This window comes from Anomaloglossus baeobatrachus, chromosome 3 (assembly GCF_048569485.1).
Source record: "Anomaloglossus baeobatrachus isolate aAnoBae1 chromosome 3, aAnoBae1.hap1, whole genome shotgun sequence".
In the NCBI taxonomy this organism is placed as follows: Eukaryota; Metazoa; Chordata; class Amphibia; order Anura; family Aromobatidae; genus Anomaloglossus; species Anomaloglossus baeobatrachus.
Window position 1 is genome coordinate 703,917,762 of NC_134355.1, and position 20,806 is coordinate 703,938,567.

The window sequence follows — 20,806 nt, forward strand, 5'->3', positions numbered from 1 at the left end:
CTCCCAATCCCATCTACAAGGTCATTAAAGGGGTTTTACCGAAATAAGATAAAATGGCGTCCCTGATACAATTGAGATTGCAGCTTGTCCTAGTCACGTGTTAGTAGGGCTTACAGACTTACAGCTCCTGGCCCCAATGTGTCAAGTCACAACGCTGTATCACACATACCTGTGAAGAATTGTTCTCACCAATGTCGTGCTTTACGATGAGGTCTCCAGCTTCATCCCCCTCCTCCGTCAGTCTGACAGCTCACTCTGTTGTGCTCCGTGAGGAGTCGCTATATTTCTTCACATTTGCCAGCCCCTAATGGAGATGTGTGTGGTGCAGCTCTTGTCGGTTGACACACAGGTTTTTGGAGCTGTATGTCTTCAGTCCGTACTAGCACATGACTAGGATGGGCTGCGGTGTGAATTATACCAGAGACGTCATTTTTTTTCTCATTTTTGGAAAACCCCTTTAATAATATTTAAAAGAATTGGGCCAAACACGGATCCTTGTGGTTTGCATTGCTCCTAGTACTAATCCATGTGTACCCCACTACTATCTTTATCCCATGTAGAGAATGTACAATTTACAATGACATCAGTGATCTCACATCTCTGGTAATGGGGGCTTAGGTGGGGTCATCAGTGGCCACATATCTACAGAGGGATGTCAGTGACCATTCAGGACCTCACATCTCTGGTAATGGGGGCTTAGGTGGGGTCATCAGTGGCCACATATAATCTACAGAGGGATGTCAGTGACCATTCAGGACCTCACATCTCTGGTAATGGGGGTCTAGGTGGGGTCATCTGTGACTACATACAATCTACAGAGGGATGTCAGTGACCATTCAGGACCTCACATCTCTGGTAATGGGGTCTAGGTGGGGTCATCTGTGACTACATACAATCTACAGAGGGATGTCAGTGACCATTCAGGACCTCACGTCTCTGGTAATGGGGGCTTAGGTGGGGTCATCAGTGGCCACATATAATCTACAGAGGGATGTCAGTGACCATTCAGGACCTCACGTCTCTAGTAATGGGGGTCTAGGTGGGGTCATCAGTGGCCACATATAATCTATAGAGGGATGTCAGTGACCATTCAGGACCTCACATCTCTGGTAATGGGGGTCTAGGTGGGGTCATCTGTGACTACATACAATCTACAGAGGGATGTCAGTGACCATTCAGGACCTCACGTCTCTGGTAATGGGGGCTTAGGTGGGGTCATCAGTGGCCACATATAATCTATAGAGGGATGTCAGTGACCATTCAGGACCTCACATCTCTGGTAATGGGGGTCTAGGTGGGGTCATCTGTGACTACATACAATCTACAGAGGGATGTCAGTGACCATTCAGGACCTCACATCTCTGATAATGGGGGTCTAGGTGGGGTCATCAGTGGCCACATATAATCTACAGAGGGATGTCGGTGACAATTCAGGACCTCACCTCTCTGGTAATGGGGGTCTAGGTGGGGTCATCTGTGACTACATACAATCTACAGAGGGATGTCAGTGACCATTCAGGACCTTACGCCTCTGGTATTGAGGGTCTAGGTGAGGTCATCAGTGACCACATACAATCTACAGAGGGATGTCGGTGACCTAATGTCTCTGGTAATGGGGGTCTAGGTGGGGTCATCAGTGACCACATATAATCTACAAGTAGATGTCTGTGATCATTTAGGGCCTCACATCTCTGGTTATGCGGGGGGGGGGTCATCAGTGGAGACATAATTTACAGATGTTGGTGATCATTCAGGGCCTCACTTCTCTCTGGTAATGGGGGTCTAGGTGGGGTCCAGTGGCCACATACAATATATCTACAGGGGTACAACACTGACCATTTAGGGCTACGCGGCTTTTTGGTTATGCAGGTCCAGGGGGGTCATCAGTCACCACATGTATTCTATAGGAGATGTCGGCGATCATTCAGAGCCTCACGCCCCTCAGGTTATGTGGTCCAGGTGTGGTCATCAGTGACCACAAGTAATCTACAGGAGATATCTGTAATCATTTAAAGCATCACACCTCTCTAGTTATTGGGGTCTAGGTGATGTCATCAGTGACCACGTTATCTACTGGAGACGTGAGTTAGCATTCAAGGCCTCACCTCTCTGGTTATGTAGTCCAGGTGGGGCCATTAGTGACCACATTATCTACTGGCGACGTCAGTTACCATTCAGGGCCTCATGTCTCAGCTTATGGGGGTCTAGGTGGGGTTATTTATGGCCACATGTAATCTACAGGAGATATGTGATCATTCAGGGCCTCACACGTCTCTCGTTATTTGGGTCTAGGTGGGGTCATCAGTGACTACGTTATGTACTGGAGACATCAGTTAGCATTCAGGGCCTCACCTCTATGGTTATGGAGTTCAGGTGGGGTCATCAGTGACCACGTTATCTACTGGAGACGTCAGTATTCAGGGCCTCACCTCTTAGGTTATGGGGGTCTAGGTGGGGTTATTTGTAACCACATGTAATCTACAGGAGATGTCTGTGATCATTTAGGGCCTCACGTCTCTGGTTTTGGGGTCCAGGTAGGGTCATCAGTGACTACATGTTATCTACAGTAGACGTCCGTTGCCATTCAGGGCCTCACGTCTCTGGTTATGGGGGTCTTTGTGTGGTTATAAGTGTTCAAATGTAAACTACAGTGGACGTCTGTGATCATTCAGGGTCTCATATCTCTCTGTGGTGACTCCACCTGATCCTCGCGTAACCACGATGAACACGAGTGGTTTTTTGGTGACTTCAGTTTTCTGTCTCAGACTTTCCTCGCAGTAGTGATGTTCTGCTGCCTCATGGTACTTCTGTGATTTTCGCCCTCCAGTGGAGTCATTTAGGTACCTGGAATGTGATGTGGCTGCGGGATGACTGCGTGGCTTTTGGCCTCCAGCGCAGTCTCGTTTCTTCTGGGTCTTCATTCTTCCTTGCAATGGCGTTTCTGCTGTGTTTTGCTGCTTGTTGCAGTCTTTGAGCTTTTTTATTCTTTTCTCCAGTGGCCCCAGACACCATTAACAACCACGTGAAGACGTGTCGGGAGGAGCAGAAGAACCTGCACTTTTTTGCACCTGAATATGGAGGTAAAATGGCCTTTGGGCTTGCTCAGACATGTGATATTGTGGATGGAGTTTGGACTGGTCCAGTTCTGGGATATCGGGTCTGAGGGATTGTTTTCAGCAATGTGACTGATGTCTCTTCTGTTACAGAGGTGACCAATGTGACAACTGCTGTGGACATCTACTCATTCGGGATGTGCGCTCTGGAGGTGAGATGACTTCCGGGTGATTAGAGGCGCGGGAATCCTGTGAGTGTAATAGGAGCTACTGTGGAGATAATGCCGAGTGACGCTGTGATATTGCCTGTATTCTGTGCTACCCGTAACTCTTTCCCTTGTGTCTGCAGATGGCGGTTCTGGAAATCCAGGGGAACGGAGAGTCGTCGTTTGTCCCCAGGAGGCTATAAACAATGCCATCCAGTTTTTGGAGGACCCTCTACAGAGGGTGAGTATCCCCTGTGTGGTCTGATGATGGATTGTGGGGGTGTACAATGGGCCGGCTGCCTCCTGTGTGTCTTCACCATTCCTCCATGTGAGGCGCCAAGTTTGGGCTGTGACCTTCTTTATTTGTTTTTAATGGTAGGAATTCATCCAGAAGTGTCTGGAGATGGACCCCAGTAAACGTCCCACCGCTCGGGAGCTTCTCTTCCACCAGGCTCTGTTTGAGGTGCCATCTCTGAAGCTACTGGCAGCTCATTGTATTGTTGCTCATCAGCGTGAGTAGACTCAGCTGTGGTTCCTGCATCTCCACCCCACGCCCCTGTCTGTGCCGTGGTTCCTGCATTTCTGCCTCCATCTGCGCCGTGGTTCCTGCATCTCTGCCCCCGTATGCGCCGTGGTTCCTGCATCTCTGCCCCCCCCCGTCTGAGCCGTGGTTCCTGCATCTGTGCCCCCCGTCTGAGCCGTGGTTCCTGCATCTGTGCCCCCCGTCTGAGCCGTGGTTCCTGCATCTCTGCCCCTGTCTGAGCCGTGGTTCCTGCTTATTGTCCCTTGTGTCGCCACCTGAGCCATGGCTCCTGCTTCTCTTTTCCTACACCCTCGTCTGAGCCGTGGTTCTTGCGTATCCTCGATTGTGCCCCGGCTGAGCCATAGTTCCTGCTTCTCCTCTCCTGTCTCCTCCATGTGCCCCTGTCTGAGCTGACACTCGTACATCTCGTCCCCTCTCCCCTGTCTGAGCTGAGGCTCGTACGTCTCCTCCCCTGCCTGAGCTGAGGCTCGCACGTCTCCTCCCCTCCGCCCTGTCTGAGCTGAGGCTCGTACCTCTCCTCCCCTCATCCTTATCTGAGCTGAGGCTCGTACGTCTCATCCCTATTTGAGCTGAGACTCGTTCGTCTCCTCCCTGCACTTATTTTCCCTGCCCTTACCCTCTGCTGTGGCTCGCTCATTTTCCCTGCCCCGTACCCTCTGCCTGTGGCCCACTCATTTTCTCTGCCCCCTACCCTCAGTTGTGGCTCGCTCATTTTCTCTGCCCCCTTCCTCTGCTGTGGCTCGCTCATTTTCCCTGCCTCCTTCCCTCTGCTGTGGCTCGCTCATTTTCCCTGCTAACCCGACTTTGATGACCGTGTCTACTGTACCTCTGTTTTCCCTGTCCCTGTCATCTGTGGCTCACTCATATACCCCTGCCCCTACTCTCTGCCATGGCTCGCTCATTTTCCCTGCCCCCTACTCTCTGCCATGGCTCGCTCATTTTCCTGCCCCTTACTCTCTGCTGTGGCTCGCTCATTTTCTCTGCCCCTTACTCTCTGCCTGTGGCTCGCTCATTTTGCCAGCCTCCTAACCTCTGCTGTGGCTCGCTCATTTTCTCTGCCCCTTACTCTCTGCCTGTGGCTCGCTCATTTTCCCTGCCCCCTACCCTCTGCCTATGGCTCGCTCATTTTCCCAGCCTCCTAACCTCTGCTGTGGCTCGCTCATTTTCCCTGCCCCCTAACCTCTGCTGTGGCTCGCTCATTTTCCCTGCCCCCTAACCTCTGCTGTGGCTCGCTCATTTTCCCTGCCTCCTAACCTCTGCTGTGGCTCGCTCATTTTCCCGCTCCGTACCCTCTGCTGTGGCTCGCTCATTTTCCCTGCCTCCTAACCTCTGCTGTGGCTCGCTCATTTTCCCGCTCCGTACCCTCTGCCTGTGGCTCGCTCATTTTCCCTGCCTCCTAACCTCTGCTGTGGCTCGCTCATTTTCCCGCTCCGTACCCTCTGCTGTGGCTCGCTCATTTTCCCTGCCTCCTAACCTCTGCTGTGGCTCGCTCATTTTCCCTGCCTCCTAACCTCTGCTGTGGCTCGCTCATTTTCCCGCTCCGTACCCTCTGCCTGTGGCTCGCTCATTTTCCCTGCCCCCTAACCTCTGCTGTGGCTCGCTCATTTTCCCTGCCCCTAACCTCTGCCTGTGGCTCGCTCATTTTCCCTGCCTCCTAACCTCTGCTGTGGCTCGCTCATTTTCTCTGCCCCTTACTCTCTGCCTGTGGCTCGCTCATTTTCCCGCTCCGCCGCTCCGTACCCTCTGCCTGTGGCTCGCTCATTTCCCGCTCCGTACCCTCTGCCCTGTGGCTCGCTCATTTTCCCGCTCCGTACCCTCTGCCTGTGGCTCGCTCATTTTCCCAGCCCCCTAACCTCTGCTGAGGCTCGCTCATTTTCCCTGTCCCCGTTGTCTGTGGCTCGCTCAACTTCTTTGCCAAAAACCCCATCTGTCGTGGCCTACTCTCCTGCCCCGCTCCCTCATCCGTCGTGGCCTACTCTCCTGCCCCGCTCCCTCATCCGTCGTGGCCTACTCTCCTGCCCCGCTCCCTCATCTGTCGTGGCCTACTCTCCTGCCCCGCTCCCTCATCTGTCGTGGCCTACTCTCCTGCCCGCTCCCTCATCCTGTCGTGGCCTACTCTCCTGCCCCGCTCCCTCATCTGTCGTGGCCTACTCTCCTGCCCCGCTCCCTCATCCGTCGTGGCCTACTCTCCTGCCCTGCTCCCTCATCTGTCGTGGCCTACTCTCCTGCCCCGCTCCCTCATCTGTCGTGGCCTACTCTCCTGCCCCGCTCCCTCATCTGTCGTGGCCTACTCTCCTGCCCCGCTCCCTCATCTGTCGTGGCCTACTCTCCTGCCCCGCTCCCTCATCTGTCGAGGCCTACTCTCCTGCCCCGCTCCCTCATCTGTCGAGGCCTACTCTCCTGCCCCGCTCCCTCATCTGTCGAGGCCTACTCTCCTGCCCCGCTCCCTCATCCGTCGTGGCCTACTCTCCTGCCCCGCTCCCTCATCTGTCGAGGCCTACTCTCCTGCCCCGCTCCCTCATCTGTCGAGGCTCGCTCGCCTACCCCGCCTGGCCTTTTTTCTGGTGTTAGTGTCTGCAGCATCCTCTCCTTCTACAGACATGATTCCTGAAAACGCCTTAGAAGAAATGACGAAAAACCGGGATATGAGCGCAGTGCTGGGCCGAGATCAATCACTGTGACCGGGCCGGCGTGCAGATGATGTGAGTACAGTCCGCCATACTGCCTCCGGGCCGCGTGCTCCCAGTGTGCAGGAGGCCGTCACCTGTCACCTCTCTGTCCCTCAGGTTCTCGCAGTCCCCGGCTCTGGAGCTGGACAAGTTTCTAGAAGATGTCAGGTGAGAGAAGCATTGTGGGTCAGCTGGGTGTTTTAGTCCGTCACAGGGGTGGTCAGGTACGTGTTGTGACTCCCCCCCCCCCCCCCCCCCCCCCCATAACGGACTACATCATTGGTAGGAGGAAAGCCAAACTTTAATATCTCATAGGTCAGCTGGGAGTGGTAGTCCGCCCTGCACACAGGGAAGGGGATTGTATGCGGATGGAGGAGTGGGGATGGCAGGCTGGGAATTGTAGTCCGCCCTGCACACAGGGAAGGGGATGTATGCGGATGGAGGAGTGGGGATGGCAGGCTGGGAGTTGTAGTCCGCCCTGCACACAGGGAAGGGGATGTATGCGGATGGAGGAGTGGGGATGGCAGGCTGGGAGTTGTAGTCCGCCCTGCACACAGGGAAGGGGATGTATGCGGATGGAGGAGTGGGGATGGCAGGCTGGGAGTTGTAGTCCGCCCTGCACACAGGGAAGGGGATGTATGCGGATGGAGGAGTGGGGATGGCAGGCTGGGAGTTGTAGTCCGCCCTGCACACAGGAAGGGGATGTATGCGGATGGAGGAGTGGGGATGGCAGGCTGGGAGTTGTAGTCCGCCCTGCACACAGGGAAGGGGATGTATGCGGATGGAGGAGTGGGGATGGCAGGCTGGGAGTTGTAGTCCGCCCTGCACACAGGGAAGGGGATGTATGCGGATGGAGGAGTGGGGATGGCAGGCTGGGAGTTGTAGTCCGCCCTGCACACAGGGAAGGGGATGTATGCGGATGGAGGAGTGGGGATGGCAGGCTGGGAGTTGTAGTCCGCCCTGCACACAGGGAAGGGGATGTATGGTGATGGAGGAGTGGGGATGGCAGGCTGGGAGTTGTAGTCCGCCCTGCACACAGGGAAGGGGATTGTATGCGGATGGAGGAGTGGGGATGGCAGGCTGGGAGTTGTAGTCCGCCCTGCACACAGAGAAGGGGATGTATGCGGATGGAGGAGTGGGGATGGCAGGCTGGGAGTTGTAGTCCGCCCTGCACACAGGGAAGGGGATGTATGCGGATGGAGGAGTGGGGGATGGCAGGCTGGGAGTTGTAGTCCGCCCTGCACACAGGGAAGGGGATGTATGCGGATGGAGGAGTGGGGATGGCAGGCTGGGAGTTGTAGTCCGCCCTGCACACAGGGAAGGGGATTGTATGCGGATGGAGGAGTGGGGATGGCAGGCTGGGAGTTGTAGTCCGCCCTGCACACAGGGAAGGCAATTGTATGCGGATGGAGGAGTGGGGGATGGCAGGCTGGGAGTTGTAGTCCGCCCTGCACACAGGGAAGGGGATGTATGCTGATGGAGGAGTGGGGATGGCAGGCTGGGTGTTGTAGTCCGCCCTGCACACAGGGAAGGGGATGTATGCGGATGGAGGAGTGGGGATGGCAGGCTGGGAGTTGTAGTCCGCCCTGCACACAGGGAAGGGGATGTATGCTGATGGAGGAGTGGGGATGGCAGGCTGGGAGTTGTAGTCCGCCCTGCACACAGGGAAGGGGATGTATGCGGATGGAGGAGTGGGGATGGCAGGCTGGGAGTTGTAGTCCGCCCTGCACACAGGGAAGGGGATGTATGCGGATGGAGGAGTGGGGATGGCAGGCTGGGAGTTGTAGTCCGCCCTGCACACAGGGAAGGGGATGTATGCTGATGGAGGAGTGGGGATGGCAGGCTGGGAGTTGTAGTCCGCCCTGCACACAGGGAAGGGGATGTATGCGGATGGAGGAGTGGGGATGGCAGGCTGGGAGTTGTAGTCCGCCCTGCACACAGGGAAGGGGATGTATGCGGATGGAGGAGTGGGGATGGCAGGCTGGGTGTTGTAGTCCGCCCTGCACACAGGGAAGGGGATGTATGCGGATGGAGGAGTGGGGATGGCAGGCTGGGAGTTGTAGTCCGCCCTGCACACAGGGAAGGGGATGTATGCGGATGGAGGAGTGGGGATGGCAGGCTGGGAGTTGTAGTCCACCCTGCACACAGGGAAGGGGATGTATGCGGATGGAGGAGTGGGGATGGCAGGCTGGGAGTTGTAGTCCGCCCTGCACACAGGGAAGGGGATTGTATGCGGATGGAGGAGTGGGGATGGCAGGCTGGGAGTTGTAGTCCGCCCTGCACACAGGGAAGGGGATTGTATGCGGATGGAGGAGTGGGGATGGCAGGCTGGGAGTTGTAGTCCGCCCTGCACACAGGGAAGGCAATTGTATGCGGATGGAGGAGTGGGGATGGCAGGCTGGGAGTTGTAGTCCGCCCTGCACACAGGGAAGGGGATGTATGCGGATCGAGGAGTGGGGATGGCAGGCTGGGAGTTGTAGTCCCGCCCTGCACACAGGGAAGGGGATGTATGCGGATGGAGGAGTGGGGATGGCAGGCTGGGAGTTGTAGTCCGCCCTGCACACAGGGAAGGGGATGTATGCGGATGGAGGAGTGGGGATGGCAGGCTGGGAGTTGTAGTCCGCCCTGCACACAGGGAAGGGGATGTATGCGGATGGAGGAGTGGGGATGGCAGGCTGGGAGTTGTAGTCCGCCCTGCACACAGGGAAGGGGATGTATGCGGATGGAGGAGTGGGGATGGCAGGCTGGGAGTTGTAGTCCGCCCTGCACACAGGGAAGGGGATGTATGCGGATGGAGGAGTGGGGATGGCAGGCTGGGAGTTGTAGTCCGCCCTGCACACAGGGAAGGGGATGTATGCGGATGGGAGGAGTGGGGATGGCAGGCTGGGAGTTGTAGTCCACCCTGCACACAGGGAAGGGGATGTATGCGGATGGAGGAGTGGGGATGGCAGGCTGGGAGTTGTAGTCCACCCTGCACACAGGGAAGGGGATGTATGCGGATGGAGGAGTGGGGATGGCAGGCTGGGAGTTGTAGTCCACCCTGCACACAGGGAAGGGGATTGTATGCGGATGGAGGAGTGGGGATGGCAGGCTGGGAGTTGTAGTCCACCCTGCACACAGGGAAGGGGATGTATGCGGATGGAGGAGTGGGGATGGCAGGCTGGGAGTTGTAGTCCACCCTGCACACAGGGAAGGGGATTGTATGCGGATGGAGGAGTGGGGATGGCAGGCTGGGAGTTGTAGTCCACCCTGCACACAGGGAAGGGGATGTATGCGGATGGAGGAGTGGGGATGGCAGGCTGGGAGTTGTAGTCCGCCCTGCACACAGGGAAGGGGATTGTATGCGGATGGAGGAGTGGGGATGGCAGGCTGGGAGTTGTAGTCCGCCCTGCACACAGAGAAGGGGATGTATGCGGATGGAGGAGTGGGGATGGCAGGCTGGGAGTTGTAGTCCGCCCTGCACACAGGGAAGGGGATGTATGCGGATGGAGGAGTGGGGATGGCAGGCTGGGAGTTGTAGTCCGCCCTGCACACAGGGGAAGGCGATTGTATGCGGATGGAGGAGTGGGGATGGCAGGCTGGGAGTTGTAGTCCGCCCTGCACACAGGGAAGGGGATGTATGCGGATGGAGGAGTGGGGATGGCAGGCTGGTAGTTGTAGTCCGCCCTGCACACAGGGAAGGGGATGTATGCGGATGGAGGAGTGGGGATGGCAGGCTGGGAGTTGTAGTCCGCCCTGCACACAGAGAAGGGGATGTATGCGGATGGAGGAGTGGGGATGGCAGGCTGGGAGTTGTAGTCCGCCCTGCACACAGGGAAGGGGATGTATGCGGATGGAGGAGTGGGGATGGCAGGCTGGGAGTTGTAGTCCGCCCTGCACACAGGGAAGGGGATGTATGCGGATGGAGGAGTGGGGATGGCAGGCTGGGAGTTGTAGTCCGCCCTGCACACAGGGAAGGGGATGTATGCGGATGGAGGAGTGGGGATGGCAGGCTGGGAGTTGTAGTCCGCCCTGCACACAGGGAAGGGGATGTATGCGGATGGAGGAGTGGGGATGGCAGGCTGGGAGTTGTAGTCCGCCCTGCACACAGGGAAGGGGATGTATGCGGATGGAGGAGTGGGGATGGCAGGCTGGGAGTTGTAGTCCGCCCTGCACACAGGGAAGGGGATTGTATGCTGATGGAGGAGTGGGGATGGCAGGCTGGGAGTTGTAGTCCGCCCTGCACACAGGGAAGGGGATGTATGCGGATGGAGGAGTGGGGATGGCAGGCTGGGAGTTGTAGTCCGCCCTGCACACAGGGAAGGGGATGTATGCGGATGGAGGAGTGGGGATGGCAGGCTGGGAGTTGTAGTCCACCCTGCACACAGGGAAGGGGATGTATGCGGAGTGGAGGAGTGGGGATGGCAGGCTGGGAGTTGTAGTCCACCCTGCACACAGGGAAGGGGATTGTATGCGGATGGAGGAGTGGGGATGGCAGGCTGGGAGTTGTAGTCCACCCTGCACACAGGGAAGGGGATGTATGCGGATGGAGGAGTGGGGATGGCAGGCTGGGAGTTGTAGTCCACCCTGCACACAGGGAAGGGGATTGTATGCGGATGGAGGAGTGGAGGATGGCAGGCTGGGAGTTTGTAGTCCGCCCTGCACACAGAGAAGGGGATGTATGCGGATGGAGGAGTGGGGATGGCAGGCTGGGAGTTGTAGTCCGCCCTGCACACAGGGAAGGGGATGTATGCTGATGGAGGAGTGGGGATGGCAGGCTGGGAGTTGTAGTCCACCCTGCACACAGGGAAGGGGATGTATGGTGATGGAGGAGTGGGGATGGCAGGCTGGGAGTTGTAGTCCGCCCTGCACACAGGGAAGGGGATGTATGCGGATGGAGGAGTGGGGATGGCAGGCTGGGAGTTGTAGTCCGCCCTGCACACAGGGAAGGCGATTGTATGCGGATGGAGGAGTGGGGATGGCAGGCTGGGAGTTGTAGTCCGCCCTGCACACAGGGAAGGGGATGTATGCGGATGGAGGAGTGGGGATGGCAGGCTGGTAGTTGTAGTCCGCCCTGCACACAGGGAAGGGGATGTATGCGGATGGAGGAGTGGGGGATGGCAGGCTGGGAGTTGTAGTCCCGCCCTGCACACAGAGAAGGGGATGTATGCGGATGGAGGAGTGGGGATGGCAGGCTGGGAGTTGTAGTCCGCCCTGCACACAGGGAAGGGGATGTATGCGGATGGAGGAGTGGGGATGGCAGGCTGGGAGTTGTAGTCCGCCCTGCACACAGGGAAGGCGATTGTATGCGGATGGAGGAGTGGGGATGGCAGGCTGGGAGTTGTAGTCCGGCCTGCACACAGGGAAGGGGATGTATGGTGATGGAGGAGTGGGGATGGCAGGCTGGGAGTTGTAGTCCACCCTGCACACAGGGAAGGGGATGTATGGTGATGGAGGAGTGGGGATGGCAGGCTGGGAGTTGTAGTCCGCCCTGCACACAGGGAAGGGGATGTATGCGGATGGAGGAGTGGGGATGGCAGGCTGGGAGTTGTAGTCCGCCCTGCACACAGGAAAGGCGATTGTATGGTGATGGAGGAGTGGGGATGGCAGGCTGGGAGTTGTAGTCCGCCCTGCACACAGGGAAGGGGATGTATGCGGATGGAGGAGTGGGGATGGCAGGCTGGGAGTTGTAGTCCGCCCTGCACACAGGGAAGGGGATGTATGCGGATGGAGGAGTGGGGGATGGCAGGCTGGGAGTTGTAGTCCGCCCTGCACACAGGGAAGGGGATGTATGCGGATGGAGGAGTGGGGATGGCAGGCTGGGAGTTGTAGTCCACCCTGCACACAGGGAAGGGGATTGTATGCGGATGGAGGAGTGGGGATGGCAGGCTGGGAGTTGTAGTCCGCCCTGCACACAGGGAAGGCGATTGTATGCGGATGGAGGAGTGGGGATGGCAGGCTGGTAGTTGTAGTCCGCCCTGCACACAGGGAAGGGGATGTATGCGGATGGAGGAGTGGGGATGGCAGGCTGGGAGTTGTGGTCCGCCCTGCACACAGGGAAGGGGATGTATGGTGATGGAGGAGTGGGGATGGCAGGCTGGGAGTTGTAGTCCGCCCTGCACACAGGGAAGGGGATGTATGGTGATGGAGGAGTGGGGATGGCAGGCTGGGAGTTGTAGTCCGCCCTGCACACAGGGAAGGGGATGTATGCTGATGGAGGAGTGGGGATGGCAGGCTGGGTGTTGTAGTCCGCCCTGCACACAGGGAAGGCGATGTATGGTGATGGAGGAGTGGGGATGGCAGGCTGGGAGTTGTAGTCCGCCCTGCACACAGGGAAGGGGATGTATGGTGATGGAGGAGTGGGGATGGCAGGCTGGGAGTTGTAGTCCGCCCTGCACACAGGGAAGGGGATGTATGCTGATGGAGGAGTGGGGATGGCAGGCTGGGTGTTGTAGTCCGCCCTGCACACAGGGAAGGCGATGTATGGTGATGGAGGAGTGGGGATGGCAGGCTGGGAGTTGTAGTCCGCCCTGCACACAGGGAAGGGGATTGTATGCGGATGGAGGAGTGGGGATGGCAGGCTGGGAGTTGTAGTCCGCCCTGCACACAGGGAAGGGGATGTATGGTGATGGAGGAGTGGGGATGGCAGGCTGGGAGTTGTAGTCCGCCCTGCACACAGGGAAGGCGATGTATGGTGATGGAGGAGTGGGGATGGCAGGCTGGGAGTTGTAGTCCGCCCTGCACACAGGGAAGGGGATTGTATGCGGATGGAGGAGTGGGGATGGCAGGCTGGGAGTTGTAGTCCGCCCTGCACACAGGGAAGGGGATTGTATGCGGATGGAGGAGTGGGGATGGCAGGCTGGGAGTTGTAGTCCGGCCTGCACACAGGGAAGGGGATTGTATGCGGATGGAGAGAGTGGGGATGGCAGGCTGGGAGTTTGTAGTCCGCCCTGCACACAGGGAAGGGGATTGTATGCGGATGGAGGAGTGGGGATGGCAGGCTGGGAGTTGTAGTCCGCCCTGCACACAGGGAAGGGGATGTATGGTGATGGAGGAGTGGGGATGGCAGGCTGGGAGTTGTAGTCCGCCCTGCACACAGGGAAGGGGATTGTATGCGGATGGAGGAGTGGGGATGGCAGGCTGGGAGTTGTAGTCCACCCTGCACACAGGGAAGGGCAATTGTATGCGGATGGAGGAGTGGGGATGGCAGGCTGGGAGTTGTAGTCCGGCCTGCACACAGGGAAGGGGATTGTATGCGGATGGAGGAGTGGGGATGGCAGGCTGGGAGTTGTAGTCCACCCTGCACACAGGGAAGGGATTGTATGCGGATGGAGGAGTGGGGATGGCAGGCTGGGAGTTGTAGTCCGGCCTGCACACAGGGAAGGGGATTGTATGCGGATGGAGGAGTGGGGATGGCAGGCTGGGAGTTGTAGTCCACCCTGCACACAGGGAAGGGGATTGTATGCGGATGGAGGAGTGGGGATGGCAGGCTGGGAGTTGTAGTCCGCCCTGCACACGGAAGGCGATTGTATGGTGATGGAGGAGTGGGGATGGCAGGCTGGGAGTTGTAGTCCGCCCTGCACACAGGGAAGGGGATGTATGCGGATGGAGGAGTGGGGATGGCAGGCTGGGAGTTGTAGTCCGCCTGCACACAGGGAAGGGGATGTATGCGGATGGAGGAGTGGGGATGGCAGGCTGGGAGTTGTGAGTCCGCCCTGCACACAGGGAAGGGGATTGTATGCGGATGGAGGAGTGGGGATGGCAGGCTGGGAGTTGTAGTCCGCCCTGCACACAGGGAAGGGGATTGTATGGTGATGGAGGAGTGGGGATGGCAGGCTGGGAGTTGTAGTCCGCCCTGCACACAGGGAAGGGGGATGTATGGTGATTGGAGGGAGTGGGGATGGAGCAGGCAGTCCGCCCTGCACACAGGGAAGGGGATTGTATGGTGATGGAGGAGTGGGGATGGCAGGCTGGGAGTTGTAGTCCGCCCTGCACACAGGGAAGGGGATGTATGCGGATGGAGGAGTGGGGATGGCAGGCTGGGAGTTGTAGTCCGCCCTGCACACAGGGAAGGGGATGTATGCGGATGGAGGAGTGGGGATGGCAGGCTGGAGTTGTAGTCCGCCCTGCACACAGGAAGGGGATGTATGCTGATGGAGGAGTGGGATGGCAGGCTGGGAGTTGTAGTCCGCCCTGCACACAGGGAAGGGGATGTATGCGGATGGAGGAGTGGGGATGGCAGGCTGGGAATTGTAGTCCGCCCTGCACACAGGGAAGGGGATGTATGGTGATGGAGGAGTGGGGATGGCAGGCTGGGAGTTGTAGTCCGCCCTGCACACAGGGAAGGGATTGTATGGTGATGGAGGAGTGGGGATGGCAGGCTGGGAGTTGTAGTCCGGCCTGCACACAGGGAAGGGGATGTATGCGGATGGAGGAGTGGGGATGGCAGGCTGGAGTTGTAGTCCGCCCTGCACACAGGGAAGGGGATTGTATGCGGATGGAGGAGTGGGGATGGCAGGCTGGGAGTTGTAGTCCGCCCTGCACACAGGGAAGGGGATGTATGGTAATGGAGGAGTGGGGATGGCAGGCTGGGAGTTGTAGTCCGCCCTGCACACAGGGAAGGTGATTGTATGGTGATGGAGGAGTGGGGATGGCAGGCTGGGAGTTGTAGTCCGCCCTGCACACAGGGAAGGGGATTGTATGCGGATGGAGGAGTGGGGATGGCAGGCTGGGAGTTGTAGTCCACCCTGCACACAGGGAAGGGGATGTATGCGGATGGAGGAGTGGGGATGGCAGGCTGGGAGTTGTAGTCCGCCCTGCACACAGGAAGGCAATTGTATGCGGATGGAGAAGTGGGGATGGCAGGCTGGTAGTTGTAGTCCACCCTGCACACAGGGAAGGGGATGTATGCGGATGGAGGAGTGGGGATGGCAGGCTGGGAGTTGTAGTCCACCCTGCACACAGGGAAGGGATTGTATGCGGATGGAGGAGTGGGGATGGCAGGCTGGGAGTTGTAGTCCGCCCTGCACACAGGGAAGGGGATGTATGCTGATGGAGGAGTGGGGATGGCAGGCTGGGAGTTGTAGTCCGCCCTGCACACAGGGAAGGGGATTGTATGGTGATGGAGGAGTGGGGATGGCAGGCTGGGAGTTGTAATCCGCCCTGCACACAGGGAAGGGGATTGTATGGTGATGGAGGAGTGGGGATGGCAGGCTGGGAGTTGTAGTCCGCCCTGCACACAGGGAAGGCGATTGTATGGTGATGGAGGAGTGGGGATGGCAGGCTGGGAGTTGTAGTCCGCCCTGCACACAGGGAAGGCGATTGTATGGTGATGGAGGAGTGGGGATGGCAGGCTGGGAGTTGTAGTCCGCCCTGCACACAGAGAAGGGGATGTATGCGGATGGAGGAGTGGGGATGGCAGGCTGGGAGTTGTAGTCCGCCCTGCACACAGGGAAGGGGATGTATGCGGATGGAGGAGTGGGGATGGCAGGCTGGGAGTTGTAGTCGCCCTGCACACAGGGAAGGGGATGTATGCGGATGGAGGAGTGGGGATGGCAGGCTGGGAGTTGTAGTCCGGCCTGCACACAGGGAAGGGGATGTATGGGATGGAGGAGTGGGGATGGCAGGCTGGGAGTTGTAGTCCGCCTGCACACAGGGAAGGGGATTGTATGCGGATGGAGGAGTGGGGATGGCAGGCTGGGAGTTGTAGTCCGCCCTGCACACAGGGAAGGGGATGTATGGTGATGGAGGAGTGGGGGATGGCAGGCTGGGAGTTGTAGTCCGGCCTGCACACAGGGAAGGGGATGTATGCGGATGGAGGAGTGGGGATGGCAGGCTGGGAGTTGTAGTCCGCCCTGCACACAGGGAAGGGGATGTATGGTGATGGAGGAGTGGGGATGGCAGGCTGGGAGTTGTAGTCCGGCCTGCACACAGGGAAGGGGATGTATGCGGATGGAGGAGTGGGGAGGGCAGGCTGGGAGTTGTAGTCCGCCCTGCACACAGGGAAGGGGATTGTATGCGGATGGAGGAGTGGGGATGGCAGGCTGGGAGTTGTAGTCCGCCCTGCACACAGGGAAGGGGATGTATGCGGATGGAGATGTGGGGATGGCAGGCTGGGAGTTGTAGTCCGCCCTGCACACAGGGAAGGGGATTGTATGTGGATGGAGGAGTGGGGATGGCAGGCTGGGAGTTGTAGTCCGCCCTGCACACAGGGAAGGGATTGTATGGTGATGGAGGAGTGGGGATGGCAGGCTGGGAGTTGTAGTCCGCCCTGCACACAGGGAAGGGGATTGTATGCGGATGGAGGAGTGGGGATGGCAGGCTGGGAGTTGTAGTCCACCCTGCACACAGGGAAGGGGATTGTATGCGGATGGAGAGTGGGGATGGCAGGCTGGGAGTTGTAGTCCGCCCTGCACACAGGAAGGGGATGTATGCTGATGGAGGAGTGGGGATGGCAGGCTGGGAGTTGTAGTCCACCCTGCACACAGGGAAGGGGATTGTATGCGGATGGAGGAGTGGGGATGGCAGGCTGGGAGTTGTAGTCCGCCCTGCACACAGGGAAGGGGATGTATGCGGATGGAGGAGTGGGGATGGCAGGCTGGGAGTTGTAGTCCGCCCTGCACACAGGGAAGGGGATTGTATGCGGATGGAGGAGTGGGGATGGCAGGCTGGGAGTTGTAGTCCGCCCTGCACACAGGGAAGGGGATGTATGCGGATGGAGGAGTGGGGATGGCAGGCTGGAGTTGTAGTCCGCCCTGCACACAGGGAAGGGGATGTATGCTGATGGAGGAGTGGGGATGGCAGGCTGGGAGTTGTAGTCCACCCTGCACACAGGGAAGGGGATTGTATGGTGATGGAGGAGTGGGGATGGCAGGCTGGGAGTTGTAGTCCGCCCTGCACACAGGGAAGGGGATTGTATGCGGATGGAGGAGTGGGGATGGCAGGCTGGGAGTTGTAGTCCGCCCTGCACACAGGGAAGGGGATTGTATGCGGATGGAGGAGTGGGGATGGCAGGCTGGGAGTTGTAGTCCACCCTGCACACAGGGAAGGGGATGTATGCGGATGGAGGAGTGGGGATGGCAGGCTGGGAGTTGTAGTCCGCCCTGCACACAGGGAAGGGGATTGTATGGTGATGGAGGAGTGGGGATGGCAGGCTGGAGTTGTAGTCCGCCCTGCACACAGGGAAGGGGATGTATGCGGATGGAGGAGTGGGGATGCAGGCTGGGAGTTGTAGTCCGCCCTGCACACAGGGAAGGGGATTGTATGGTGATGGAGGAGTGGGGATGGCAGGCTGGGAGTTGTAATCCGCCCTGCACACAGGGAAGGGGATGTATGCGGATGGAGGAGTGGGGATGGCAGGCTGGGAGTTGTAGTCCACCCTGCACACAGGGAAGGGGATGTATGCGGATGGAGGAGTGGGGATGGCAGGCTGGGAGTTGTAGTCCGGCCTGCACACAGGGAAGGGGATGTATGGTGATGGAGGAGTGGGGATGGCAGGCTGGGAGTTGTAGTCCGGCCTGCACACAGGGAAGGGGATGTATGCGGATGGAGGAGTGGGGATGGCAGGCTGGGTGTTGTAGTCCGCCCTGCACACAGGGAAGGGGATGTATGCGGATGGAGGAGTGGGGATGGCAGGCTGGGAGTGGTAGTCCGCCCTGCACACAGGGAAGGCGATTGTATGCGGATGGAGGAGTGGGGATGGCAGGCTGGGAGTTGTAGTCCGCCCTGCACACAGGGAAGGGGATTGTATGGTGATGGAGGAGTGGGGATGGCAGGCTGGGAGTTGTAGTCCGCCCTGCACACAGGGAAGGGGATGTATGCGGATGGAGGAGTGGGGATGGCAGGCTGGGAGTTGTAGTCCGCCCTGCACACAGGGAAGGGGATGTATGCGGATGGAGGAGTGGGGATGGCAGGCTGGGAGTTGTAGTCCGCCCTGCACACAGGGAAGGGGATGTATGCGGATGGAGGAGTGGGGATGGCAGGCTGGGAGTTGTAGTCCGCCCTGCACACAGGGAAGGGGATGTATGCGGATGGAGGAGTGGGGATGGCAGGCTGGGAGTTGTAGTCCGCCCTGCACACAGGGAAGGGGATTGTATGCGGATGGAGGAGTGGGGATGGCAGGCTGGGAGTTGTAGTCCGCCCTGCACACAGGGAAGGGGATTGTATGCGGATGGAGGAGTGGGGATGGCAGGCTGGGAGTTGTAGTCCGCCCTGCACACAGGGAAGGGCATGTATGCGGATGGAGGAGTGGGGATGGCAGGCTGGGAGTTGTAGTCCGCCCTGCACACAGGGAAGGGGATGTATGGTGATGGAGGAGTGGGGATGGCAGGCTGGGAGTTGTAGTCCGCCCTGCACACAGGGAAGGGGATGTATGCGGATGGAGGAGTGGGGATGGCAGGCTGGGAGTTGTAGTCCGCCCTGCACACAGGGAAGGGGATGTATGCGGATGGAGGAGTGGGGATGGCAGGCTGGGAGTTGTAGTCCGCCCTGCACACAGGGAAGGCGATTGTATGCGGATGGAGGAGTGGGGATGGCAGGCTGGGTGTTGTAGTCCACCCTGCACACAGGGAAGGCGATTGTATGGTGATGGAGGAGTGGGGATGGCAGGCTGGGAGTTGTAGTCCGCCCTGCACACAGGGAAGGGGATGTATGCGGATGGAGGAGTGGGGATGGCAGGCTGGGAGTTGTAGTCCGCCCTGCACACAGGGAAGGGGATGTATGCGGATGGAGGAGTGGGGATGGCAGGCTGGGAGTTGTAGTCCGCCCTGCACACAGGGAAGGGGATGTATGCGGATGGAGGAGTGGGGATGGCAGGCTGGGAGTTGTAGTCCGCCCTGCACACAGGGAAGGGGATGTATGGTGATGGAGGAGTGGGGATGGCAGGCTGGGTGTTGTAGTCCACCCTGCACACAGGGAAGGGGATGTATGCGGATGGAGGAGTGGGGATGGCAGGCTGGGAGTTGTAGTCCGCCCTGCACACAGGGAAGGGGATGTATGGTGATGGAGGAGTGGGGATGGCAGGCTGGGAGTTGTAGTCCGCCCTGCACACAGGGAAGGGGATGTATGCGGATGGAGGAGTGGGGATGGCAGGCTGGGAGTTGTAGTCCGCCCTGCACACAGGGAAGGGGATGTATGCGGATGGAGGAGTGGGGATGGCAGGCTGGGAGTTGTAGTCCGCCCTGCACACAGGGAAGGGGATGTATGCGGATGGAGGAGTGGGGATGGCAGGCTGGGTGTTGTAGTCCGCCCTGCACACAGGGAAGGGGATGTATGCGGATGGAGGAGTGGGGATGGCAGGCTGGGAGTTGTAGTCCGCCCTGCACACAGGGAAGGGGATGTATGCGGATGGAGGAGTGGGGATGGCAGGCTGGGAGTTGTAGTCCGCCCTGCACACAGGGAAGGGAATTGTATGGTGATGGAGGAGTGGGGATGGCAGGCTGGGAGTTGTAGTCCGCCCTGCACACAGGGAAGGGGATGTATGGTGATGGAGGAGTGGGGATGGCAGGCTGGGTGTTGTAGTCCGCCCTGCACACAGGGAAGGCGATTGTATGGTGATGGAGTAGTGGGGATGGCAGGCTGGGAGTTGTAGTCCGCCCTGCACACAGGGAAGGGGATGTATGGTGATGGAGGAGTGGGGATGGCAGGCTGGGAGTTGTAGTCCGCCCTGCACACAGGGAAGGGGATGTATGGTGATGGAGGAGTGGGGATGGCAGGCTGGGAGTTGTAGTCCGCCCTGCACACAGGGAAGGCGATTGTATGGTGATGGAGGAGTGGGGATGGCAGGCTGGGTGTTGTAGTCCGCCCTGCACACAGGGAAGGGGATTGTATGGTGATGGAGGAGTGGGGATGGCAGGCTGGGAGTTGTAGTCCACCCTGCACACAGGGAAGGCGATTGTATGCGGATGGAGGAGTGGGGATGGCAGGCTGGGAGTTGTAGTCCGGCCTGCACACAGGGAAGGGGATGTATGCGGATGGAGGAGTGGGGATGGCAGGCTGGGAGTTGTAGTCCGCCCTGCACACAGGGAAGGGGATGTATGGTGATGGAGGAGTGGGGATGGCAGGCTGGGAGTTGTAGTCCGCCCTGCACACAGGGAAGGGGATGTATGCGGATGGAGGAGTGGGGATGGCAGGCTGGGAGTTGTAGTCCGCCCTGCACACAGGGAAGGCGATGTATGGTGATGGAGGAGTGGGGATGGCAGGCTGGGAGTTGTAGTCCGCCCTGCACACAGGGAAGGGGATGTATGCGGATGGAGGAGTGGGGATGGCAGGCTGGGAGTTGTAGTCCGCCCTGCACACAGGGAAGGGGATGTATGGTGATGGAGGAGTGGGGATGGCAGGCTGGGAGTTGTAGTCCAC

General features: G+C 58.8%; 1 protein-coding gene across 1 annotated transcript in view; it reads left to right on the plus strand.

Moving 5' to 3' along the window:
• The window catches only part of NRBP1 (nuclear receptor binding protein 1), a 71,098-nt gene that overhangs the window by 40,678 nt on the left and 9,614 nt on the right, over positions 1-20,806 (plus strand). The window contains 8 exon segments of the mRNA XM_075341390.1: positions 2,997-3,080; positions 3,207-3,265; positions 3,403-3,442; positions 3,445-3,500; positions 3,639-3,771; positions 6,402-6,463; positions 6,465-6,505; positions 6,590-6,640. Coding sequence (XP_075197505.1) covers positions 2,997-3,080; positions 3,207-3,265; positions 3,403-3,442; positions 3,445-3,500; positions 3,639-3,771; positions 6,402-6,463; positions 6,465-6,505; positions 6,590-6,640 — 526 coding nt within the window.